The 27,590-nt window shown below is 37.1% G+C and overlaps 1 protein-coding gene and 1 long non-coding RNA gene across 22 annotated transcripts in view; both read left to right on the top strand.

The window, feature by feature from the left end:
• The window catches only part of LOC125753293 (uncharacterized), a 132,962-nt gene that overhangs the window by 88,091 nt on the left and 17,281 nt on the right, over positions 1-27,590 (top strand). The gene's annotated exons all lie outside the window — the stretch shown is intronic.
• Positions 1-27,590, top strand: part of EMSY (EMSY transcriptional repressor, BRCA2 interacting) — a 90,710-nt gene that overhangs the window by 60,348 nt on the left and 2,772 nt on the right. For 5 of the 21 annotated variants that reach the window (XM_035704118.2, XM_035704110.2, XM_035704116.2 and 2 more), the window contains 9 exons: positions 4,021-4,157; positions 6,529-6,702; positions 8,106-8,304; positions 14,615-14,779; positions 16,469-16,624; positions 17,868-17,909; positions 20,147-20,346; positions 22,222-22,785; positions 23,746-24,246. In XM_035704118.2, the coding sequence (XP_035560011.1) occupies positions 4,021-4,157; positions 6,529-6,702; positions 8,106-8,304; positions 14,615-14,779; positions 16,469-16,624; positions 17,868-17,909; positions 20,147-20,346; positions 22,222-22,785; positions 23,746-24,246 (2,138 nt within the window). The remainder of the gene's footprint in view (positions 1-4,020; positions 4,158-6,528; positions 6,703-8,105; positions 8,305-14,614; positions 14,780-16,468; positions 16,625-17,867; positions 17,910-20,146; positions 20,347-22,221; positions 22,786-23,745; positions 24,247-27,590) is intronic. The other 16 variants (XM_049099140.1, XM_035704113.2, XM_049099138.1 and 13 more) reach the window with 10 other exon arrangements.

Here is a 27,590-nt window from a genome sequence, read left to right as displayed (position 1 = left end):
AAGATTTGATTTTGATTTTTTTTTTAAGATTGTATTTATTTATTCATGAGAGACACAAAGAGAGAGAAGCAGAGACATAGAGAGAGAACAGGCTCCATGCAGGGAGCTCCATGTGGGACTCGATCCTGGGACTCCAGGATCATGCCCTGGGCCAAAGGCAGGTGCTCAACCACTGAGCCACCCAGGCTTCCCGATTTTCTTGATTCTTAGTGCAGTGTTCAGGTAAGGCACTAGTGTTTATCTGTCTTTTCCATTCATTCATTCATTTGCTCATTCTTTGAGCAAAGGAACATAAAACATTACCCAAGAGACCAAATTTTTAGGGTGATATAAAAAAAAATCTCTGAATAGTACAATCTGGGCCAATAAATTAGTTTCTATAAGCCATCCTACCATAAATGCTCAATTTTTACAGGAATCTTAAATAGAAATCCCTGGAATGCATCCAGTATCATAGGCCATGATCCAAATGTGATAGTTAATTTCCATCCATTGTGTTTTAACTCTTTATAATTGAAGATTGTATACACAGTATGATCTCTGATATCCTATGAGCCAGATTTTCAGCTGGGTGCTATGATACATATGGATGTACATGGGTGCATTCTCTGTCCTAAAGAATGCCAAACAGGGCAGCCCAGGTGGCTCAGCGGTTTAGCGCCACCTTCAGCCCAGGGCGTGATCCTGGAGACCCAGGATCGAGTCCCATGTCAGGCTTCCTGCAGGAGCCTGCTCCTCCCTCTGTGTCTCTGCCTCTCTTGGTCTCCCTGTCTCTTGTGAATAAATAAATAAAATCTTAAAAAAGAAGGCTAAATAAATGAACTTCTATACATTCTATTGTAGCATGAGAACTATAGACTGACTACTGTGAAAGTGTAGAGGAAGACCTTACATTTTTATTTTTTTTAATATTCATTTTATTTATTTTTATATTTTATATTTTTATACTTATATATTTATATATATGTACACATATTTTTATATATTTAATTATATATATTTTAATGTATTTATTTTTAAGAATTTATTTGACAGCATAAACGGGGAAAGGCAGAGGGAGAGGGAGAAAGGCTCCCCCCTGAGCAGAGAGTCTGATGCAGGGCTTAGTCCCAGGGCCCTGGGGTCAATGACCTGAGCCAAAGGCAGAAGTTTAACTGGCTGAGCCACACAGGCAGCCCTCATTTATTTATTTTGGAGAGACAGAGAGTGGACATGCCCACAAGAAGGGGGAGGGGCAGAGGGAGAAGGACCTGAGCTGAAACCATTATGACCTGAGCAGAAACCAATAGTCTTATGCTCAAATGACTGAACCACCTAGGCACCCCCAGAGGAAGATTTTTTTTTTTAAATGAGTAACACTTGTTTCATCAATACAACATAGTTATCAACTGAAATATAGAAACATGCTCATTGGAATTTCAGACTTTTATAACTTGATAATAGTCATAAACTATTCCATTTTAATATGACACTGTACTCACTTTTCCTTGTGTTATTCCTGTTTTATTCTATTTTCTCCCCATCCCTGATCCTGCATTTTGTTAAGCTGGTGAACTTGATTTGCAGATGTTTCATAAATTGGCAGATCCCCGTAATGGAAAGGATTAGACAGTGATTTAGATACAAATATAATTCACTTTATGTTAAGCAAGTTTTTTCCAAAAAAGTGGTCCTTCTACTTTGGTTAAACCTTGGTTACCATTTCCTTGAGGTAATTTTTAATGCTTACTTTCTGAAAACACTTTTAATTAACCAAATGTTTGGTGAGGCTGTATTGTTGAAGGAGTCATCATAATTAGTCATATGTGGATGTGGGGGATTGGAGTTAATTAAGAGTTGAAGTTGATACATATGAATGATGAGCAGTGTGGTTTTTGTGGCTCTTAACAGCTTACTATTCAAAAACTATAAAGAAAGGGAAAAACTTTGTGAAGCTGGTGTGTGGGTAAAAATGTGTTTTTATGTAACCTGACTGTTACCTTGGACTGACAAGACATTAGTTGATGGCAAATATAAAGATATATAAAGTAATAAGATTGCCAAAAATTGACCAGAATATTCTATTCTTAGTGCAACTTTATTTCTAAAACTTTAGCAAGGAATGCTGTTTTTCTAGTAGAAAAGAATAAAATTTTGTTTAATTTTTCTTCTTGGGAACATATTAATCAGTCATATTTTTAAATGAGTACCTGTTCTGTGTTTAGTCATTTGATAAATAATACACAAGCCCTATGGAAGAAAAGTATTAACTTGCCTGTTTTCATAGGCAGAGGAAATCACAGGCACAGAAGTAGCATTAGGACTCGTATGCTCAACAACCAATGTGGAAACCCAACACATTGAAGGAGAGGTATATATTGATAATCCTGAAAATTAAAGTCTGGCAGAACCTGGAAACCGAAGAGGAATTTGGGCTCTGTGTGACAAGTAATAGGAAGCCCCAGTGAAGAAGTTACTTGTTAGACTAGAGTATGTGGTGATATATATTATAGAATAGGAACAAGTAAGATCAAAATGGTAGATTAAGGGTCAAGTCATATAGGATTTTGAAACTTAAGAGGGAAAGTTAGAACTAGATAAAATAGGGATTAGGAAGGTTTTTTTGTTTTGTTTCGTTTTAAAGTAATCTCTACATCCAGCATAGGGCTTGAATTTACAACCCCAAGAGTCCCATGCTCTACCAGCTGAGTCAGCCAATTGCCCTGGGAAGGTTTTTGACCAATTTCACATGTTCTGGATTCTTGACATAATTAAAAAAATTTGTTTAAGGATGTTTGATATAACAGAAGCATGAGATCTATTTGTATGATAGAGAAACTTGAAATAAGGAGAAAATGTGAAAGCCAAAAGAGATGATGGTTGGTGTGTTGAGTTGACATTGATAACATTTTGAAGAAAGACATACGTTGGTGATAAACTGAGTTTGTTCACATATTCATTAGCAACTATTGCTGAATAATTGCTATATGGTTTGTGCTAAGCACTGAGGAATTAGGGATACAAAAAGATAAGAATTTTGAGCTCAAGGGGCTTTCATTTTGTTGGGTGTTATAGAGATCAAAAACAAGGCAAGATTTGCACCAGGATTTCTAATTGTGACAATCAGAAGAATATAGGGTACATGTTTGATAGGTATAAGAGAAGCAGATTGTGGAAGGATGTGGGGAAGAGAGTACGATAATATATCTGGATCAGTAGGTAGAGATCTACTAAATAGATCTTAATTGCTGAAAATATAAATTTATTTATATAAGTATATAAATTGGACTTTTATCCTCAGACTCTTCAGAGAGCTGCAGGTTACAAGTGCATGTATTTAATATGTGCCTTGGTCTATGTGTAGTTTTTTTAAATCACATAAACATAAATGGCTTATTTTCATAAATTTTCTCTCAAGTCTAATGTTACATGAATGTTAATAAGTTATTTACCTTTTTAAAAAATGTTTTTAAAGATTTTATTTATTTATTTATGAGAGACACAGAGAGAAAGAGGCAGAGACCAGGCAGAGGGAGAAGCAGGCTCCACGCAGGGAGCCTGATGTGGGACTCGATCCCGAGTCTCCAGGATCACGCCCTGGGCTGAACGCGGCACTAAACCGCTGAGCCACCGGAGCTGCCCTAATGTCCTTTTTTGAAGAGTTTTCCCATCACACTAGTCAAATAAATACAATACTGGGTTTGGGGAAGCATTTATCATGGAATGTAGATTTAGATTTGTTCCAGTTAACTAGTCCAGAGAGGAATATTGACAGAGATACTGATAGTGATATTTTTAGATTCTGATTTTGGTGTGCAAATTCCAAAAAGTTAACTACTATAAAAGTCAATTCTTAATATTCTCTCATTCTAGGACAACTTCTACTTACTGTTCCCAGCCTTCATTTTCATCCTCATGACAACCTTAATGTCATCTCGGGATGACATTGACTACGTGTATTAATTATGTACAGCATAAACAGAAATAACCAAATATCACTAGTCCTTAACTCAGGCCTCCTTTTCTTCCCCCTTCTCTAAGGAACAACTACCAAAATCACTACAATCCCAATGACTTCCAAGCCCAATGTGATTGTTGTGCAAAAGACTACAGGAAAAGGAACGACCATTCAAGGCCTCCCGGGCAAAAACGTTGTCACAACATTGCTAAATGCTGGAGTAAGTAAGAGCTTGTACTGCAGACTCAGCAAATCCACTGAGAATTTTAAAGACCAGCTATACAAATATTTGCCTAAGGACTTCAGAACCCCACAATGGCCTGTATGGCTTGGTTTACCACTACTGTGATGTAATAACTGTTAAAACACCACCAGCTGATGCCATTTTTCATAGTAATTTCTAAAACATGTTGCTCATAGCGAGGTTGCTTATGACCTTGATGTAGATGCTTAGTTTGGTCCAAATGGAAGAGTCCACTGGCTTAACTACAGGGGGACCTTTTATAGTTTTATAGAAGACAGTTTTATTCCTGCTTCTGGCCAGTAGACACAAGCCCAGTCTGGGCAAAAAGAAATATTTGGGATGAAGAAAATTAAATGACAGGGATTTACTCTCATTTTTACCTCTTTAGGCTTGTAAAAAGAAATAATAACCATTTATAGTTGTGAAGGCAGTTATGCAGAGGTTGGAGTTAGATAAACTTGGGCTTTGTCTCTTAACATCGTAGTTGTTTGACCTTGGCAAATTTATTCAACTTCTGACATCCTTAGTTTCCTCATTTATAAGTTGGGGATGATGATCTTCACCAGTAAATTTGTCCAGTAACTGATAGCTGTTTTGAAAGTGCTTAGAATGGTGCCTGGCACATAGGAAGTCCTCAATAAATAGTTTTTCTCTTACTGTTACTATTCTTGGTAGTTTTAGGCTTGGTAATGTCCCCACTTTGCTAGAAAAGAAAAATGCTATACTTCAATGTAGTAGATCTCTAGTAGCTTCCTAGGTGTCACAATCTATAATGTTGGAATTAGATCTTTTCATCATGTGGGAGAACATAGCCTGAGTTCACTTGGTAAGCCAAAAGTAAAGCCTGGATTAGAATTCAGATTTTGAGAACCCTCTTATAGTCTGGTTTACAGTTTCATAGAATTTGATATGTAAAAAGGGTGCCATGCACCCGAAGTCCTGTGGTCACATACATTGAAGGGTCATGTGTGAATTCTAACCTCTAGGTATATCTAATAGCAACAGTTTAACACAGGAAATGATAGTAAAACAAGCAGATTAGAGCGTAAGACTACACATATACATATATATGCCTGTACTCAACAGCTTGCTTACCTGGGCATGTTTACACGCATGCAACAGAAGAGCTTCTTCAAAAAATAGCCTGCTAGTTGGTTTTGATAGGCTTTGAATGGGTCATTATAGTTGGACAGGGCCCATGAAGCTATTTGATAGAGAGGCATGCCCACTTGCAAACTAGTGACTCTTGGCAAATGAATTAGAGCTCCTTCCAAAGCTGCTACTGTGAAGAGTGTATTTGTATTAAAATAAGTAATAACATGATTGACAGATACTTCAAATCTCCCTTAGATAATCTCCCTTACAGCAGATTTTTGTTATCCTATTTAGCTCTAAATTCATAGAGCTCACCAGGATATTTTGTTTTTACTGTCTGCTAAGTTTAGATGGCCATACATTTAGATGATGATGACTAAAAGTTAAAAATTAATAAGGTGAAAATTTTTCTTTTCAGTTTTATAGATTTTAACTTTTAAAAATTAATAATTTATTAAAATCACTGTCCTTGAATTTAAGTAAGCTCAAGTATTGGCTCCATGAATAACCAGAAGGTGATACTTAGGAATAAAGCAGACAGAAGTATAAAAAAATGGTGAAAAGTTAATGAGCTTAAGCTATCTAGCTAATAAACTAAAGTGATATTAGTAATATACTAATAATAAAATGTGGGAAATGCCCTAGGTTTGTTTTTTTGTGTCTTCCCATATAGCCTCAGAATGTTAGTAACTACTGATTTCATCTCTTGCCTATGCTTTTTTACATAAACATTCTGCTGTGTGTCTTTATAATTTTATATTTGAAGAGCTTAGCTTATTTGTTTCTATGCATTTAGCTATCTGTATGATGCACAGTAATTTTTCTTTTACATAAATGTCTATTTTGGGTAAATTAGAAAATAAAGGTAATGTTAGAGGAGACATATAATCCCAACTCTTAGAGATAGCTATTGTTAGCATTTTATTATGTATTCTTTTATAATTTCCTGACTATTTTCATATGTATTCTATGAGTGGGATGTGTGTAAGTATCTTATGTGAGATAATTTTTAAAATTCACTTGTCAGGAAATAACTAATGCCTCCTTTGGACTGAAAGTTGGGCAGATGACTTTTAGAACTCTCTCAACGAAGTCTAGGATTTTTGATCACCCTGGAAAAATTGTACTTTGCTATTTAATTTACAGTCCTTTCCCCATTATCCTAGTAAAACCTTGCTGTGATTTTTCAGTAAAAGCATAATTTGTAGCATTTAAACATATAAATCTCATATATTCACTGACTTTAATTTAGGGAGAAAAAACTATTCAGACGGTGCCAACAGGAGCAAAGCCAGCTATTATCACTGCTACAAGACCCATCACCAAAATGATTGTAACTCAGCCAAAAGGAATAGGTTCTACAGTTCAACCAGCAGCTAAAATCATCCCGACAAAAATTGTTTATGGACAGCAAGGGAAAACACAGGTATGCTCTAAGATATGGTGATTTTTCTTGGCTCTGATTTATTTTATTTTATTTTTTAAAAGATTTTATTTATTTATTCATGAGAGACACAGAGAGAAGCAGAGGGAGAAGCAGGCTCTGTGCAAGGAGCCCGATGTGGAATTCGATCCTGGGACTCCAGGATCATGCCATGGGCCAAAGGCAGGCGCTAAACCGCTGAGCCACCCAGGCAGGCGCTAAAACCGCTGAGCCACCCCAATATATTGTAAATGCCTAAAATTCCACGTTAGAAATTTGAATGAGAACAGTAATCTTTAAAAAAATCATATTGTTAAGAATAATGGCCAAATGTGCATAATCATCTGTTTTCAAAACCTGTATTTATCTCTTGTACTGTTTTGTTTTGTTTGATATCTAAATATTTATGCCATGTCATAAGCAAAGATTCCGAGGAAAAGAACCCCCTTGGAATAAAATTTGCTGAAGGGATATATTATTTGAGAAGTAGGTGGTTGAGGGAGAGTGGTAGTTACTCAGAATCTCTCAGAGAAAAGTATTTTTAATAAGCTAATATGGCCTTTGAAAACACTTTATTTTTTTTAAAAGATTTTATTTATTTATTCATGAGAGACACAAAGAGAGAGAGGCAGAGACACAGGCAGAGAGAGAGGCAGAGACACAGGCAGTTAGGCTCTATGCAGGGAGTCTGATGTGGGACTCGATCCCGGGTCACCAGGATCACACCCTGGGCCGCAGGTGGCACTAAACCGCTGAGCCACCCAGGCTGCCCTCGATACTGCTTCTAATAATAGTTGTCTAAGTCAGTGTTTCTCTGGCAATTTTGTCAAAGATGACTTAGGTCCCAACCATGTTTACTTTGTGCAGGTATCTCAATTAGTAATTTCATTTGGTTGCTAATGAAAAGAAATCTGAAGAAGAGTGGCTTTCACAAATTAGGATTTTATTTTTTATTATGTTAATAATAGTATGTTAATTATTTTATTATGTTAGTAAATGTTTAGAGGGAGGAAATTCTGGACTGTTATTGTGGCATTGGGAATCCAGGCTCCTTGTATCTTTCATTCTGCAATCTTTACTGTGTGGCTGTCCTTCTACTGTAGAGCCTACAGATTGTAAAATGACTTCTGAGGTCATTATAGGCAAGAAAAAACAGGGGCAGAGCCTTTTGTCAAAATTATGGCTGTTGCAGTCTGACATGTACCACTTAAAGTGTTGTATGTGGCTTGACTCTAATTTGTTCATATATCGAATTAGTCTTTGATGAACAATGTAGTACCCAGAGCATAATAAATGTGCAGAATGCTACTTCCCTTGTCAGGAAAATGTTAGTTCATGATGAGAAGTTTAGCATTTTTAAAAGTGCTCTAAAATTTAAACTGGGTATATTTATGCTTTTCTTCTAGGTTCTTATTAAACCCAAACCAGTGACATTTCAAGCCACAGTTGTTAGTGAACAAACAAGGCAGCTGGTCACAGAAACGTTACAGCAAGCATCTAGAGTGGCAGAAGCTGGTAATTCATCTATTCAAGAGGGAAAAGAAGACCCACAGAGTTATACAGATAGTAGTTCTTCTTCTACAGAGTCCTCCCAAAGTTCCCAAGGTAAGATCCACTTTACTTCTGATTGATGTGTTTACTACTGACATAGTGCCCTAGTTCCAAAATAGTTGAATATAGGGGTTTCAAACAAACATATATGCTTTGATTTGTCAGTTCTTTTGATTTTATTTTCTGATATGTAATCAGTGAACTTAAGTTTTGTTTTTGGTAAGACTTTACCATTCTTTCTGGCATGGCATATGCTCATCAAATAATCGGTAACCTTTAGATGCTGATTTTGACAGGTAGGTGTTAACAGACTTGAAGAGTGCTGTGATTCTTCTTGTTTCCTTTTGGGTAAGTAGGAGAAGTATGCAAGAAAGTGAATGTATCTTTTGAATGGTTACCGTTGAACCTTGAGAAAGAATCAGGGTGGCCAGAGGTGGGCCATACATGGGCTGTAAGTAGAATGACCATACATTGCAGTTTGCAGAGGACGACAAGTCCTGGTTTATATCTGTTCTAGCATAATTATTAATAACATTCCTCTTCACTCTCAAAGGTATCCCAATTTAGATTATTTTGTATGGTTGTCCTAATTATAAGGAAGGAGCTATTGAAGCCGGACTCCATAAAGAAAAGCTCTTTTTCTTCCATGCTGTTTTAATTATGTTCACCTAGGAAGTCTATTGAAATAAATTCTTAATCGTAAGCTTTGAGACCTACAAATCTCGTACTCCTATCAATTACCTTGACCATACTTATTGTCACCTGGTAGGTATATTTATTCCTATGCTTGCTTATATGCTCCGATGCATCTAATAAGCAAAGCTGTTTATCTCCCCTGATCATTCCTCACTGATTCCATCCTCTCTCCTCACGTTCCCATTATTCTCTCTAGAGTACATTCTGAACACCTTCACTTTTCTAATGCTGATTCTTCATCTTGTGCACTTTTATTATTTTAATTGTTTAGCAGAGTCTTCCCAGATTAGTGGGAAGTTCAGATTGCTTACATGGTTCAAATTGCTGATTATTCCATTAATTCAATTTGGTAGTTATTTGTTAGTTTATACAATGTACTAAGGATTATGCTAGGCCCTGTAAATGTTGAATAAAATACAGTTCTTGTTAAAATCTAGAATAGAGAATTAAAAAATAAAAGTACATCTTCAGTATGAGTATAATAAGTTTATTAGTAACGAAGAAAAATGCCAAAGGCTAGAAATTCCCACTCCAGTGAGGAGAGTTATGATAAGAAAACTTTTCATGAAAGAGATAGCATTTGAAGTGGTCTTTGGAAACTCATCAATTAAAACTAAATAAAAATGTTGTTTTTAACAAACAATATGACACTCATTTTAGAGAGTGGATAGTTTTCTTCAGTATAGTATCAGTGATAGTAATATTTTCTGGATCAGTTTGCTGAGAAGATTCAGTTTATCATTCTGTATTGATTATGAATCCGTCTTTGTACTAGTTACAGTGAAGTGATGCTGATTCTCTATTTCATTTGAGCTTTATTAATGATTTGTTATTTAAAGATTCCATTCTTCAACACGTCAGCTGCATTTTCCTCTTTTATTTTTATAAGTCTCTGGTTCCTTGAATAATACACACTCCTTTTTTTCTCTTGAGATATATTTTTATAGAGAACAGGTAAACAACTCAGCTTATGAGTTTATGCTAAAAGAGGTAGATGTTCTTATATCCACCATCTGGGGTTATCTTTTAAAATTGCTAGTCTTTTCCTAAGGGAACTATAAGCCAATCTTACTTCCCAAACATGCCATTTCATTAGGCGGTCTTAGGTTTTCATTCTAAGAATGGGACAAAAGTTTGGCTATTTTCGGAAGTGATTGAGTTTAAGGTTTTCTCCTTTTCAATCTGTTATTATACATGGCTTCATCTATTTTTATTTATCTTGTATCATTACATATTTCTTTTAAAAGTATTCTGTAATACGGAGAAAGTTAACAATTCAGAATAGGTATATCTAGATTATAAAGCCAGTTTTTATAATCTGCATCTCCCACCCCATATCTTTGTATACCTTCTTATTACATTCTCACAAAGACTGGGAATATATATGCTATGATTTAAAGAGAAAAGGATAAGATTTTGGTCAGTTTAAGATCATGCTGGTTTCTGAATTATATGAGGGTCATACCTATAGGGAATGTAAACTCTACGTAGCTCATTTCTCCTTTATATTGCCTCTGTAGTTTTTGCCCCTCCCCTATCTTTAGTAACTTTTTCTTGTAATGTAATTTCAAACTTACAAAAAACTTACAAGAGGAATTAAAAATAACCCCTGTGATTTTTTTTTTTTAATTTTTTTTTTTTAATTTTATTTATTTATGATAGTCACATAGAGAGAGAGAGAGAGGCAGAGACATAGGCAGAGGGAGAAGCAGGCTCCATGCACCGGGAGCCTGACGTGGGATTCGATCCGGGGTCTCCAGGATCGCGCCCTGGGCCAAAGGCAGGCGCCAAACCGCTGCGCCACCCAGGGATCCCGTCCCTGTGATTTTTTTTTAAGATTTTATTTTATTTTTTTTATAAGATTTTGTTTATTTATTCATGAGAGACACAGAGAGAGAGAGAGAGAGAGAGAGGCAGAGACATAGGCAGAGGCAGAGGGAGAAGCAGGCTCCATGCAGGAAGCCCATTGTGGGACCCAATCCCGGGTCTCCAGGATCACGTCCTGGGCTGAAGGCAGGTGCTTAACTGCTGAGCCACCCAGGCGTCCCTAAGATTTTATTTTTAAGTAATCTCTACGCCCAACATGGGGCTCAGACTCACAACCCTGAGATCAAGAGTCAGATGCTCCAGAACCAGTGCCCCTTCGATCTTTAAAAAAGAGAAATATTACAGATTTCTTTATTTATATTTTGTTTCCAGAAAGTTAAGGTGGATTAGATAGAATACATGATTATGTGAAGTGAAATGGACAAGAGCAAGGAGATAAAACCAAGGGTAGGGATTTAAAATGGAACAAGAAATGAAGCAAATACAAAAATGCATCCTAAAAAGACTTTAGGAGGCCACAAATTGGTTTTTAGAATGATTTTTCCAGAAGCTTTATGATCTTGGGAGATCATGGTGAGGGTGGGCAATAAATCCAGGTTAAGCAAAACATACTTACTGCAGAACTTTTCAGAGCTATTATGTGTTAATGCATACTGTGAAAGTTGAAGAGTGGAATATATAATGTAAAGTGCTCCCCAATTTTTTTGACCATAGAATCCTTCTTTTGCAGAACATCTTGAGGAACCAATGTTCTCTGAAACACTTTGAGTGATGCTGTCTAGGCAGTTAAATACCGTATAAGCCTTGGGCTTTATGATAGTATTTCAGAGGGAAGGTACATACTATATCAAAGAAGAGACATAGACATCTTGGGTTTAGTTTAGAGGGGGTGGTTAAGGTGTATAAGGCATCTGGAAATCATTTTATATGAGAAAGAGTTGGTAGAAACAGGACATTTATTATGGAGAAGAGAAGCTGAGGATTGGGTTGAGGATGTGGGAGCTGTCAGTTTTCTTGACTGTGATACGGAAGAGGGAAAAGAGTTGGTTTTTGTGCATATGTGGACACAGACTAGAACCATTGGATAAAAGTCACAGGAAGCCCTGTTTACATTCTATATAACAAAATTTTCTAATTGTCGTAACTGCAGAAATGGGAAGAAACTGTCTTAGAAAGTAGTGAGTTCTCTGATCCTGCAGTTTCTGGATTGGTAGGGATATTGTGAAGATTTTAGCATAGAACTGGTAATAGCATTAAATGACTTTTAGAGTCCTGCTAGCTGAGAGGTCTTACTGTTCTATGAAAGTGGGATATAAACTCTTTATGATAAAGTCACAGGAGACATTCTTCATAGAGGTACCTGATCTGCCTTTGCATATAATAGTACCATGTGTATTTCTGGTACCTAATATTAGTACATGTCCAGTAAATATTTAAGTGACCTATGGGGAAAGATATATCTGAGGGTCAGCAGGCCACCATCCTTGAGACAGATAGGGAAATCTAAGGGGATAGAGATATATACTTTATAATCAAATGGTACTATGAGATCAGGCTCCTGATATCTCGATCTTTGCACTCTCTCCTCAGCATCAGAGTTAATAAGCAATAGATTTAACTAGTCTAAGCATAAGCCAAAGTAAAGAGGAAAATCACTAAAGGATTAATTTTCACATCTAGGTTCATACTCTCATTTTTTGTCGTAGCTGTTGGGGTTGCTGTGGTGATAACTGTGTGATCATCAGCTACTCTCTGAGTATGGGCAAAAAGAGTAAAGAATCTCTCCAGTCCCTACAGGATAATGTTCTTTGGGCTGATGTCTCTGATAGGTGCTCCCATTTGGAAATTTGTTTTCCTTTTTTAGTCTCTTTCTACCTTCTCTCTCTGCAAATGCAATCCTTGCCTTTTCTGGATATTCAATGACTGTTACAGAATTGGGTTGCAGTCATCCTTTGCCTGTGGGTCCTCTCACCTACCTAGTGGGATACTTATATCACCACGAGAATTTCTTTCTTTTTTTATTTAAAGATTTTATTTATTCATGAGAGAGAGGGAGAGAGGCAGAGACACAGGCAGAGGAAGAAGCAGGCTTCATGCAAGGATCCCGATGTGGGACTCCATCTTGGGACTCTGGGGTCATGCCCTGAGCCAAAGGCAGGCGCTCAACTGCTGAGCCACCCACGTGTCCCACCATGAGAATTTCTTAAATGTGAGAACTTAGGTTTTATAAAAAGAATGATTTCCTAATAAAATTAGTTCTCTTAAGTGTAAGTTCTGTTCGTCTACTTATGAATAAAGAAAAACTGTAATATGCCTCACATGACATTTGATATTACAGGATAGTGTCCCACAGTCTTCTAGACTTTGGGGAGAAGTTTAATGGAAATTATACATCCTGGTGTGGCATATATTCTATCGGGTGTTTGGGGAATGGAGAATACAGTTTATTAATGGTAATTAAAAATTCCAGATCTATTGTATATTGATTTTCTTTTCTTTAGGAAGGCTGGTTTATTTTTGTTTTTGTTTTAAGAGTCATTTTGCCTGCTCCAACTTTTTTTGGACAACTTTGTGGTTTTCAAAAGCATAAGTTTCAAAGAAGGGTGAATTTGTGTTGAATATATTCTTGTTTTGGGGGGGCTACAGGAATTCTTTTCATTCTTCTGTAATGCTTTCACTGACTAATCCAAATCAAAGCAGTCTTTCTATATATTTGTCTTGTTGTTGCACTAGTCATTTGATTTTACTTAGGAATACAAAGCTATTTGTATGTTTATTTTATGTCTCCTCCATTGTAATTTAAACTTTGGAGTGGGGATTGTGCTTTCATATCTGACATAATTTTTGTCCTGTGTGGTATTCTGCAAAGGAGTTTAGGAACTTAACAATCATCTAATCCAACCTGCTTTTTCTGTAGAAGGGAAACTAATTTGTTGCTTGATTTGATGCATATTTAGTATTTATATGCCTCCCTTTATAGCATAAATATAATAAGCCTTGAGTTAGGGCTATGATTTATTTCAAAACTAACAAAAAGTGTCAGAATCAAGAACTTTTAGGCTACAACAACAATAACATTTCTACTGTCCTTCATAGTTTATGGAGCTCTTTTACATATATTATTTCATTATATCCTCAGAAATCCTGTGAGACAGAGTTAATTTTATCATTGTCATTTTAGAAATAATGGCACTAAAACCCAGAGACTCAAATTGCAAGTAATTGATGGAGCTGTGGCTGTCACCTAAGATTTTGAACTCCAAATGTTATACGTGTCCTATTGTATCAGCTTGCTTCTAGGTCATCTGCTCATTCTTGTTGGCGGTGGGCAGGATTTCTTTTCAGTAATTCAGCCATCAGTAAATGTTGACTGGATGCTCAGGTTGTAATACAGAACACATTTTCAGGTGCATTGGGGAAAATAAGACTCCTACAGCATTTTGTTCTTAACTATACACAAACATGCATCTACTTACACAAGTGCACACCTATTTATTATAGCAATTATCACATTGAATTGTAATTTGTCTTTTTACATGTCTGTCTCCCCAACCAGATTGTGTGCTTCTTGAGCATCCTCTTATAATTCTGTAAGTTCCTTTATAGTCTCAGTGCCAAATATAGACTCCTGCAGATAGATGCCTAGTTTGTTGAATCAGTGTATGAGTGAATGAGTAAGTGAATACAGACATATTATGCCCTCTGGGGGCTTACAGTCTTCTTGGGGAGATAAAGCATGAAGTTTACAGTAAATACAAAGATTAAAAAAAAAAAACAAATTGTTTTTTTTTAAGAGAAACTTTGTTTATAGGGTTTTTTTTTTTTAACTAATATAAAACAGATTCCCAGCCTGTAGTTCATGTAATTGCTTCCCGGCGTCAGGATTGGTCAGAACATGAGATTGCAATGGAGACTAGCCCCACCATAATTTATCAGGATGTATCCAGTGAATCACAATCAGCTACTTCAACAATCAAAGCTCTGTTAGAACTCCAACAGACAACAGGTATGAATTCACATGCTCAACTGAATGAAGCATGTTTTCTCTAGAGATGGGTTGTGCTAAAATACTACCACTGTTATATTTTCTTTGTTATTATTTGAGCACATTTCCCCCCTCTGGACTGGTCTATAATCATTGCTGCAGTCTGTCTACTTGTCAGTTGCATAAGATGTGCCCAGGAGTACTGAAGGATAGATTAGTCAGGAAGAAAAAAATGGCAGAGCTCTTTCTTTTCTTGTCTCCTGCTTAAAATGGAAATCCTATAGCTTCTTGCCACAAGAAGGGAGTAGTTTCCATCATTTCTAAGCACAAGGATGTAGTATAGCTGCCAGTTCTATGTAAGAGTAGTAGAAGGTAGATTGAAGGGCCCCTACCATCCTCCTTGATATTGGTGGGGCAGTTTTGTGGACATAACACCATTAATGGCCCTTTCTAGCACTTTAATTTGTTTTATCTTTATATTTCATTGTATAATTTAACCACTTGAGCTTCCATGCAAAGCCATCCTCATTTAACAAGATCCTATCAGTATTTCTGGTTACTAATAAATATCTTCAGGAAACTAGGCAAAACCTGTGTAACTTTCTTGTTACAGTAAGTCAGAGATTGTTAGGTTATTTAAGGGACCTTAGCAATGATCTCATCCAACCCTTTCATTTTATGCATAAGTAAACTGAGATCCAGAGAGGTTACCTAATTGGCTAGTGGCAGAGTGAGACTCCATATCTTATGATTCCCAATTCAGTGTCCTCTCTACTTGTGGGATGACTATGGTATTATTTTGGTTTTGTTTTGCTTTCTTTGTTTAAATGATTAGTCTGATTTTATCACATTATATGCTGTGGGGGAATGATCTGCATGATCATTCAGTAGACTTAATTACTGGTAACTATGTATTGTAACATCCACTTTACACTAGCCAAAGAATACTGGCATTTAATATCTTTGGATAATCTTTATATTGGTGTTATTTTTGGCCTTCGGCACTTCCTTAGCTCCTTGTCTTTGACATACTGAGCCATTTCCATTAATGTCTTATAGAAGGTAAAAACTGAATGAGTAGCTATTATAGAAAGTGATGAGAGAAGTAAATTTAATCCATGGAATCCATTCTTGTTTCCAGACCATTCCATAAAACATTTTTATAGGAATAGAGGTCATTTTTTTCTAACACTGAAAATTTTTATTCTTTAAGAGTTGTTGAAGACTTGGTAGCATTTCTTTGGAGATTATCTTGAATTTTTAATAGATCAAATTAAACTGGTCATTGTATTGTGCTATTCTGGGTAGGTATGCCCTAGAGCAACTCATGGTGTATACATACTGCTTATTCACCCTTTGTTTTCAGGTTGGTGAACTCAAGAATACCAGGGACTACCTTCAAGAAGGCTAAAGGAAATGTTCTAAGAGGAGTGTGTACAAGGGAAACAGATTGTTTGGCCTAGTCATAGTAGGGGGAGTAATTTTAGTCTGATTGCATATGAGTCCTTGCTAGGCTGCTAGGTATGGTTGCACAAGTTGTGTACCCTACAACCATACATAGCAGTCTGCTTTTTTCTTTTCAATTCACTATCTCCTTAGTCACTGCCAGTGTGGCACCCCAGAGGTCTGGCTCATTATTCCCATGGACAACTCTGGTTTTGATACTTGTTTGTAATAAAAATTAACTTTTCCCCTGACTTTTTTATGCAGTAAAGGAAAAATTGGAATCTAAACCAAGACAACCCACTATTGACTTGAGTCAAATGGCAGTGCCTATTCAGATGACCCAGGAAAAGAGACATTCTCCTGAGAGTCCATCCATTGCTGTGGTAGAGTCAGAACTAGTTGCTGAATACATCACTACTGGTAGGTGTCCTTTTAAAAAGTAGTATTAAGGTAGGAGAGCTACCTTTTTGGATTTGATGGGATGATTATTTGGGGGAGAATATAGTTTTTATATTTGTAAATCTTTTCCAGTTTGCTCTGAGAGCAAATTCACATTGTCCTTGGGACTTATACCCTGTCTTTAATGACAAGGGGGAAAAAAAATAAATGAGTTGTTGCAAACTGCAAGTAATAAAAATTGCAAGTTGGCCATAAATGATGTCTGTGAATATAGAGTGACAGTTGTAGAGAGAGGATAAAATACCTTTTATATAAGAATAAATATTTTGATGCATCGAATTTTTTTTAGTTTTAGGGGAGGGGAGGTGGGTCAAGGGAGAAGGTAGGTATAAAACCCAATACCTTTTTTAATGCAAAGAAAAAAAATGTGGAAAACTTGAAATCCATGTAAATACTTAGGAGTTCTGGTGGAAAGCAAATTATTTGTTTAAAATGGCCTGGCAGCGAAACTTTAATGAGATTTTGGATGGCATAGATAGAAAAGTGGAGCAGGAAGGATAATATTCTTTCTCTCATATTCTGATGAGACCACACCTGGAATACTGCTTTCTGGCTTGGACACTTCATTACCTTGAGATTTGAAATAGTTCAGAGGATAGTAATGTGAGTTAATATTAATATTAATGTGGGTTAGGAGAGATGACTTACTTATGAGGCAGTATGTCAAGAACACCTGTTTTAAGTTTTCTTAAGCAGTGATTAAAAGAGAACATAAAATTACATATATTTAAAGGATATAAATACCAAAGCAGAAAAGGAAGTATTTGTGTTTTTTTTTTAATTTTTATTTATTTATGATAGTCACACAGAGAGAGAGAGAGAGAGGCAGAGACACAGGCAGAGGGAGAAGCAGGCTCCATGCCCCAGGAGCCCGATGTGGGATTCGATCCCGGGTCTCTAGGATCGCGCCCTGGGCCAAAGGCAGGCACCAAACCGCTGCACCACCCAGGGATCCCGAAAGTATTTGGTATCATTTTAGGAAATATTTTAGATTAATGGGTTAAAATTACCAGAAGGGAAAATCCAGTTAAAGACTATGGAAAGCCATGTAGTATCTTTCTTTAGAGATATTTAGCAGAAAGCTAAATAAAGCAGAGAGCAGTATATTGGGGAAATCACTATTAACCTCTGGGGATAGACTACATTATCAAATGGTAAATAGAGGAAAAGACCTATGATTTCTTCCCTTACTTATCCTTTTCAGAGCGGACTGATGAGGGGACAGAGGTTGCTTTTCCCCTTCTAGGTAAGTGGTGTGCATCCATTTGTAGTATAACTGAAGGTAAAAAATTGTTGTTTTGGGGGGGAACCACTTAAATGGATGCGCTCTACTCTGATCTGGTAGAGGAAAGGTAAGCTCCAGTCAGTGAAAAGGAGACTCCTTTTGCAAGATAGTGGGATTCTTTCTCAGAAATGAGCAGTTTGACATTGGAAAAAATAAGAGCTGTTAAAGAAATAAGTGACTTTTATGCTGTTAATAATGGCCCAGTTGAGGTCACTTCCAACTGTTTTCTAAATATTCACTCTGTGACCTCCTTCCATAATCTCCTCCCCATCATATCCTCAGCCACATTAAGCATTTTCTTTGACTTCAAACCCAGCTTTCTGGCCCTGATCTCTTGTATTATCCTGCAGTAGGTGTTAGTTTTCTCTGACTTTCCTGCACACTGGGTAATTACTAAGAAGAGATTTATAGTATCTTGAATGAGAATTATTCTTAAATGATTTTAGTTGATTTTCTATTAAATCCATTTCTTAATAAAAAGGTTAATGTCCTAATTACGAAAATTAGTAGGGCAGCAGAAATGTTCCATATAATCTGATAATTTCACGAAAAATTATCTTTATTGTTTATTTTTCAAATATTCATTTCTGATGATGCTTCTGTCAGTAAAAAACTTCATTAATTTGCTTGTTTAATTTTAATATTAGTATGATTTGTTTTTTCTCCTACTCAGTCACCTTATAAATTATTTCAGTAGTTTTAATATAAACACTGACTCCCTTTTTTTCAGTTTGGTTGAACACATATGAAAGATTTTATTTAACTCTTACTTAAAATATGCATATAAAACATACTATGAAATGCAGTGAGATACTGCAGTACATTTATACCAGTGATATTGCCTATAGATTATAGGCAGTATCTTATATCACATGTAGGCATATGTAAAAGAACAATAGAAAAACTGTGTGAATATAGACAGGATGAGTTATAAAAATAAATAAAGCTTATTTATATTTCACTGGATAGTTGTAGGTCTGTACTTATAATACCTAAGTGGTACTCTGACATTGATTTCTGTAGTGATCATCTTATCCATGGACATTTCACTATGATTTTTCTGAATATGGAACTACTTGAAATTGAAGATCAAGATATTTGAGCATTAGAATCATGAATTATTAAGATAATTTTTATATTCTCGAAATCCTTAGCTAATTTTACAGAGTAGTTTTACTCTGTTCTTGATTCAGTAAGCTCGTTTCCCAGTAACCATAAGCATTTTTAAGACTGTAGAATAAGAAGTGGTGAATGTTTTACTGTTTAAAAAGTTAAAGTTGAGGCTGGTAAAAGAGACTTTGGCATCAATGTAGATGTATAATTTTACATATATGCATCAATATAAATATCTAGTGCATTCCTTTGGACTTTTGTAGCAAAAGAATAAGAAATTGGGGTGGTTTTCCTGTTACACTATATTCTTACCCATTTATGTCAGATGAGCTAAATTTCGGATTTTTCTGTTCTTTTGTTTACTTTATAAGAGTTAGCAATTTAAGGACCATTTTCAGTCTGTTACTTCATTTGATCCTCTTCTAGAAAAAAATTTTTTATTATCTCATTTAAAAAAAATCAAGCAAACAAAAATAAAACCTCTCAGTTTAGAGACTAATAGAATTTAAATGACCTCTTTAAATTCCCCTAACTGGTTGGTGGCAGAGTGGGACAAAATCCAGGTATAACTCTTGATCCAAAAAAAACAAAAAACAAAAAACAAAAAACTCTTGATCCAGTTTTTTGTGCAGTATCATCTTGACCTCTTACATCTTTAGGAGCTATAAGGCTGCAAGACAGTGTCACTTCATGTAAAAGAATGAATGCTTCTGGGTTTTGTATTGCATTTGGAACTGGAACCAAGAAATTAAAGTATTATCTTAGTATCCTTAAAGATTTTAGTCTGGGATTTGATTACTGAAATTCGTTATTGTTTTGTTACCTTAATGGGATAAAGGTCATTGAAGAAATTAAGCACCATTTCATGGTGCTTCCACATTTCTCATCTCATCCTTATAATAGCTCTGTTATTCCCGTTTTACAGATGAGAATACAGAGTCTCAGAGAAGATAAGTGACTTTCTCAGAGTCACACAGCTTATAGATGGGCAGACTCTGGTCTTCTGCCTCCTAGTTCACAGTACCACATTTTCTCTCTGTGATGCAATCTCACAGACATTTGTTTAAAATGACTACTGGTTACAGATGCTGTGGTGATTTCTGGAGAAATATCATCACCTCCTCTATTTTCAGTCAGCCATCGCTCCCAGCCCCAACAGCCCTCCCAGCCCCAGCGGACCCTGCTCCAGCATGTGGCTCAGTCACAGACTGCAACACAGACTTCAGTGGTGGTGAAGTCCATCCCGGCATCTTCCCCTGGAGCAATCACCCACATTATGCAGCAGGTTGTATCTCTTCTTTTTCTCCCTACCTTCTGTAACTGCCTCCTTCCCTAAATAAGGTTTAGTTTCATCTAAGAGAGGAAATAACTGAATTGAAGAGCTGTTTATGTAGTTCTTTCATATGTGAGGACTGAGTAGAGGAAATGAATTGAGTCTTAACACTAAAAAGTAATTAAGAAACAGTATTCTTGGATCTTCTGTAAACTTGGAACATTTCAAAAGGATGGGGCTATCTAGATCAATCTGTGACTTCAGAATTGGTCACTGTTTCTATATATTTTGTTGCTACAGAAGTATTTGTTACTGAGGTGAGATTTTTAAATGAAATAGAAGTTGGCTTGTTAGCTGTTTGTTGCTGGGCTTTTTGCTTTTATAATGCATTCTCATGGGAAATATTATAAGTAGGTATAAATATCTGACTTCTTTTACTATATATGTCCAATTAAGAAGGAAGAGACTCAGTGAGAAAGGAGAATGAGTTAATACAAACCAGAATATCTGGTACCAGGGGCAATGAGGAAAAGAAAAGAATATGTTGATAAGCTGATTTTTGTGTCAGATACTGTGCTTTGAGCTTTACATTAATTTGTTTAATTCTCCCTATGATCTACAAGGTGGGTATATTATCCCTCTTACAAATGAGGAAACTCATGCACACGGAAGTTAAGTAAATTATTCTGGGTGGCAGAACCAGGATTTAAATCCAAAGCATCCTGCCTCTATACAAAGTGATATCATAGGTGCCAGATGAAAGCATGACTTATCATTAGTTTTCACATAAATCACCATCGTTTGACTGGTACAGTTAATCCTGATGGTAAGCAAACTAACCTGAATGGCAATAAAGAAATTGTTGAATTAAAAACCTATATGTGCAAGGTCATTATGAGATGAGGAGGGTTTCAGTTGAATCTCCAAGTTTTAAAGTTTAGAATGAGGGAATATCATGACAAGGAAGCGGGAAGGATGGGGTTGGGGTTTATTTTATGTCACTGAGGGAAGCTAGGTGGCCAGAGGTTTAGCTAGGAATTATATCTCAGCTTGGATGCTGGCAGGTCCTGAGATTGAGCTTTCTCAAGACACCCAGAGAAGTCAAACCATGGCCCTAACCATGTCACTCAAGATCGATGCCTCCTCCCAACACTGTAACAGTCTCCCTTCCCAGGGACAGGAGTGTTCTTGTACCCTCCCCTAGTCTCCTTCCCTCCTGGCAGCCAAGTCTCTGGGATACTGTTGCACAGTGGGCCCAGAATTATGACCAAAGGGGCGAGGAAAACTAGTACAGAGGGTTATTCACACAGGCCTTGGTGAAGCCTGATAATCATTTCCACTCTAGTAGAGAGGCCCTCTGTGGGGATCCGGATGAGTTTATCCCTCAGATACCAGCTCTTCCCTTCTGGGCAGCATTGGACATAGATAGACATGGCCAGAGTGGCCTTCTCTGAACATTGGCTTTTCCCTGGACACCTCATTCCTGGGTTGCAGCATTCTTTTCTTTGGACAGGTGAACATCTCTGATGACCAGGTGAGAGAGCTGTGTCCTGAGCCAGAGAGCCTCTTCTTTTCCTGTGTTGGGCTGTGCTTGCAGCGCAGCCTTATTCCTCCTACCTATAAATTCTGGGCCCTCTAGGACTTTTCTTATAGCAGTGAGTAGATTAGTTTTTCTAGTACTTAATCTCCAAGAATTGAAATTATAAGAGTCTCAATCTAAGGGACCCTTTAGGTTTAGAAAACTTGAGATTTCTTGGTCTTTTTAGTCTCTTCCTTCTGAAAAATTTTGAATAAATCTCATAACCAGGTCTTTTCCAGTTTGAGGAAAATGTAGCAATGTAGGTGTTTTTTCTTATTTCATTCTTACTTTGTGCCTTTTTTACTTAGGCATTAAGCAGTCACACTGCTTTTACCAAACACAGCGAGGAACTTGGAACTGAGGAGGGCGAGGTTGAAGAGATGGACACTTTAGACCCTCAGACAGGTCTGTTTTACCGATCTGCCCTGACTCAGTCACAGTCAGCTAAGCAGCAGAAACTTAGCCAGCCCCAGCTGGAACAGACTCAGCTGCAAGTGAAAACTCTGCAGTGCTTCCAGACTAAACAGAAGCAGACCATCCACCTGCAGGCAGACCAGCTCCAGCACAAACTCCCGCAAATGCCCCAGCTTTCCATCAGGCATCAAAAACTCACCCCTCTCCAGCAAGAACAAGCACAGCCCAAGCCAGATGTACAGCACACACAGCATCCCATGGTGGCCAAAGACAGGCAGCTTCCTACCTTAATGGCACAGCCCCCGCAAACTGTAGTACAGGTGCTCGCAGTGAAAACCACGCAGCAGCTCCCTAAACTGCAGCAGGCTCCGAACCAACCAAAAATCTACGTGCAACCCCAAACCCCCCAGAGCCAAATGCCGCTCCCAGCCTCATCAGAGAAACAGCCGGCAAGCCAGGTAACGGAATATTGGTAGCATGCAAAGTTAAACTTCTCTGTTCACGGAAAAAATGAGAACATCACGACCTGATCGTGATTAGCAGTGCTTTCTCCTGGCAAGAGGAAACTCAAAAGCCTCATTTATGCTGGTATTACTTTACCCCATCAGAAGGTGGCATTAGGGAAGAAATGCACGCATTAACATAGGAAGAAAAAAAAAGCATAGCACTCAGAACTTGATTTTCCAGGCAGTTTTTAATAAAATCACTTCAGCATTGATCAGCAGTGCATAGAAGCAAGATCCCTAAGTTATTTGTAATTTTTAGATATAAAATATTTTTTCCATGCTTGTAAACTCTCATATTGTGGCAGTAATGCTAAGTAAATTACAGTCTTTTAAAAAGCTTCATTGAACATCTTCCTTCGTAGTTACATCATCTAGTTAATAAATTTGCCTTCTAGATTTATCTTCTAGATTGCAGAGGAATTATCTGGATATCCAAAAGAAAAATATTAGGGAAAACCAGTGGCTTTGGAGTGATGTATATGTGTGTATGTGTATATTATAAATACATATATAGAGAATATATTTGTATAGATGTATTTTGAAGCAAAAAATTGAAAATCCTTTTTATTTTTAAAAACTGAAGATGATATGAATAATTTGAGAATGGGTTGAAGGTATACTGTGTGGGGATATACATCCCAAAGGAAAACAAGGCTGCTGTGACTTTTTTTCCCTTTACTGCTACGAACCTTGGCTGGCTAGACAAAGGTTCTTTTTACCCCTCCTTTTTCCCTAGGTTTCTTAAAAATAACCAGATACTTTCCCATCCAGCCCTCTTTAAAACACCAAGCTTCATTCAGAATGTCTTCCTAGTATACAGCACGAATGTTTCTTTTGCCATATTATCTGGGGTGTTTGATAGATTTTCTCAGAGATGTAGCTGTAACACACACAACCCCAATTTGTTTTCAGGTGGAGCAGCCAATTATAACCCAAGGATCCTCTGTTACAAAGATAACTTTTGAGGGGCGCCAGCCTCCCACAGTTACAAAGATAACTGGTGGCAGTTCTGTGCCTAAGCTGACATCACCAGTTACAAGCATATCTCCCATTCAGGCCTCTGAGAAGACAGCAGTGTCAGACATTTTGAAAATGTCTTTGATGGAAGCTCAGATTGATACAAATGTAGAGCATATGGTAGTGGATCCCCCAAAGAAGGCTCTTGCCACTAGTATGCTCACTGGTGAAGCAGGATCATTACCCTCCGCCCATGTGGTGGTGGCAGGGATGGCGAATTCCACTCCCCAGCAACAGAAATGTAGAGAGTCCTGTTCAAGTCCATCTGCTGTTGGCCCTCCCTTAACGACAAGGAAAATCGATGCACCAGGAGTGCCTACGACAGGCCAGTTCATGCGTATTCAGAATGTAGGCCAAAAGAAAGCTGAAGAGAGCCCAGCAGAAATTATCATCCAGGTAAGAATTGGAAGGAACATGAAACGCATTGGGCATCTTGGGGGTTGTGGGTTTCGCATGATTGGGGATGTCATAGGAAGAGTCAAGCCAAGATGACAAAATACAGCAATTATTTTTGAGATGACATTTGACAGATTTGGTTTACACCTATTACAAATATACACATTTATATTTTCTGGAAGAGAATCTTAGAAAATTGGTGGATGATATCACACAGCACCCCTTAGAGGCAATTAAGGGCCCTGAGCCCAAAAACCAGCTTGATTTATAGATGCAAGACATGCTTGCCAATGTTAACTCAGTAAGTCAACCCAGAAAATCAGCAACTTGTTGGGGTCAAACTCCCTGGTCTTTCTCAAAAACTCCTGGGATATAACTGGATTGTACTTTTATTTCAAGTTAATTTCAGGGACCCTTTCTTTGGAAAAACACAGTTCTTTATCTTGATCCAGATTTATGGTTTTCAGGACACTTTAACCTTAATTAACTACAGTGTCTGGAAAAACATGTTTTAAGAAAATGTTCTAGGGACGCCTGGGTGGCTCAGCGGTTGAGCGTCTGCCTTCAGCCCAGGGCGTGATCCTGGAGTCCTGGAATCGAGTCCCACCCACATCGGGCTCCCTGCCTGCCTCTCCCTCTGCCTATGTCTCTGCCTCTCTCTGTGTCTCTCATGAATAAATAAATAAAATCTTAAAAAAAAAGAAAAAAGAAAAAAAAGAAAATGTTTCTACATAATTTAATTTTATATTTAATTTGGGATTAACCATAAAGCTTTGCTTTTTATTTCAATCATTGTTGAAAAATCTTGTTTATGGTTACTGTCCTGCCTTGGTAAGTACAGGCTAGTGAACATAATGAATTATTCATTGGCAGTAGATCTTCTATGCCTCACATTCCCTTCATTCTAAAACTCATCTGTCATCATGCATAATAATAGATCAAGACTACAGAATTATGGAGTCCAGACCAGCCTTTAGAAGTTGTGTTTTACTTCTCTTTCTCCTTGCGATGTATCGGGTTTTTTTCTTGACACTTGTCATTTGTGTGTGTGTGTGTGTGTGTGTGTGTGTGTGTGTGGCTAAGCTGATAGATGGCTTGGAACATTATCAGCTCTTGTTAGCTCTTGTTAGTTAATGGAGAATTTGGATTCACTGAAATGTGGATAATCTAAGATTTACCATAGATTCATTGTTGTGTGACTTGGAAGTTTCTGTGGTAAACTTTCCCTTTACCATGATGCCAGGCTATGAGAGAATGCAAATTAACCAATATTCATCCAAGTACGATATAAATAAGTGTGGAAAAAATGTTTAAAGGCAAATAAAACTGACCATTGGATTATTAAATGATTTGTTCCTCTCTGTAAAAACAATTGTTAGCAAATTAGGTAATTCTTGACAGAGGGATTTGTGTTTTTTTTTACCCCCTAAAGAAGTGGAAAAGGAATGGGTTCCTAGCTTTGCTGTTCACTGTGTGACTTTGGGCAGGGCTGTTTAACCTCACTATGCCTTAGTTTCCTCATCAGTAAAAATGGGAATAAGGAATGCCTACTTTATGTGATTGATGGGAGGATTACACAAAATTGAGATGAAGCACCTAGCACAGTACCTGGCTCTTAATGATTGCCCAATAAATGGTAGCTACTACCATTTTACTAAAATTTTCTGTGGCTCCTGAGGGTTTAAATTGGTAAAATTAAATACCAATAATTTGGGATAACTTATTTGGAAATTATTTTCTGCACTTTATGTACAGGGCTGAAAAGTACTTTGCTTCATATATCAAGGGTAGTATCTAACGAGTAGGCTCTCTACAGAACTCAGAACTAACTTTCAGTGTATTCCATATGCTAGGTGGCCATGTCAGAGGGAAGGGCTTTGTGATGGTTAGGAACTGAGCTTTTAACAAAAGCTCAGTTCCTAACCAGGTCCAGAAACACCCGGATTTAAGTTTCACCTGTACATCTCCTTCCCAGCATTGTGGTTTGACGCAACAGAGTTCACCTCTGTATCTCCATTTCATAGAATGAAATGCCTCAAAGGGTGGTTTTAAGGATTTTGTGGGAAACTGTATGGAATGCAGTCAGTTAAGTGTTTGACACAGAAGAACACTCAATAAACATAGCTCCTGTTACTATTATCATCATGAATATGTTGTTAGGATATTTTCAGATCTTACTAGTTACAGTTACCTTTGACTGGAAGTACTTGGAAGTACTGATATAACAGATTCAGTAAAATAGTATGAGGATGAATGAAAGAAACCTGCAGAAGTGCTTTGATTCCTTGAAAAATATTTTATAAGAATTCAGCATGTTTAATAATAAATGCTTTGAATGAAAAGCATTGTTCTTTGGAGGTAGACAATCTGCATTTCATTCGTTTGTTCATTCATTCATTCATTCATTCATACCACATGTATGAATTACCTCTGTGTTCTAGGCACTGTGCTAGATGCAGAGACCAGAGTAAATAAGACAAATAGATCTTCTATTCTGAAGGAGTCTATATATGTGGAACTCATAGAATTTTAGAACCTTGTGGATCTTTTAGAGTATATCTTCTCTAATTTTATGCGAGATGAAAGCTCAGTGAGGTAAAGTGACTTATTCAGAGGTCCACAACAAGTCTGAGCCAGAGCTGAACTAAAATCCAAGTCTCCTGACTCCACCTAAGGTTTCTTCACGGTGATGAACTATATGGAAGAGTGAGAGGAAAACAAATAACAGAAAACTCCACTACCCTAGATTCAGTGTCCTGGCATCTTGCAACATTTTCTTGGTAGTATTAAAATTATATTTATATCCTCCCCCTAGTAGAAGATTGTTTTGGTCAGGTATATTTCCTGATATTCAACTTTGCTCTGGGACTTTTAATGCTAAAGATAGGTTCATTCATTTGAAAATTGATGCAAATGTTTATTGAGCATCTGATGCGTGACAGGCCCTGTTCAGAGCTCTATGCATCAAGTAATGAAAAAAGATATTCAAGATCTGTGCTGTAGTATATACTCTCATGGAGCTTACATTCTAAGGGTAAGAAGAAAAATAACAAACATGATAAATGCAACCAAGAAGTAACAATATAATAGTAGTAGGGATGGGATCTACCCAGTGATCCAGTTTCATACTCATAGAAGGAAGGCTTCTCAAAGCCTTTTACCCTAAGTTTTTGAGCTAAGATGCAAGTGATAGGATGGAACCAACCATGCAGAGCTATGGAGAAAAAGTATTACAGGAAGAGGGGAAGAACAACTGCAAAGGTCCAAGGTATAAGTGAGTTTGACATAAACTTGGAGTCATGGTAAGGAGTTTGATTTTATAGCAAGTACAATAAGAAACAGTT

Source organism: Canis lupus, chromosome 21 (assembly GCF_003254725.2).
Source record: "Canis lupus dingo isolate Sandy chromosome 21, ASM325472v2, whole genome shotgun sequence".
Taxonomy (NCBI): domain Eukaryota; kingdom Metazoa; phylum Chordata; class Mammalia; order Carnivora; family Canidae; genus Canis; species Canis lupus.
Note: the sequence above shows the minus strand (reverse complement) of the source record. Positions and strands in the feature narration are given on the sequence as shown.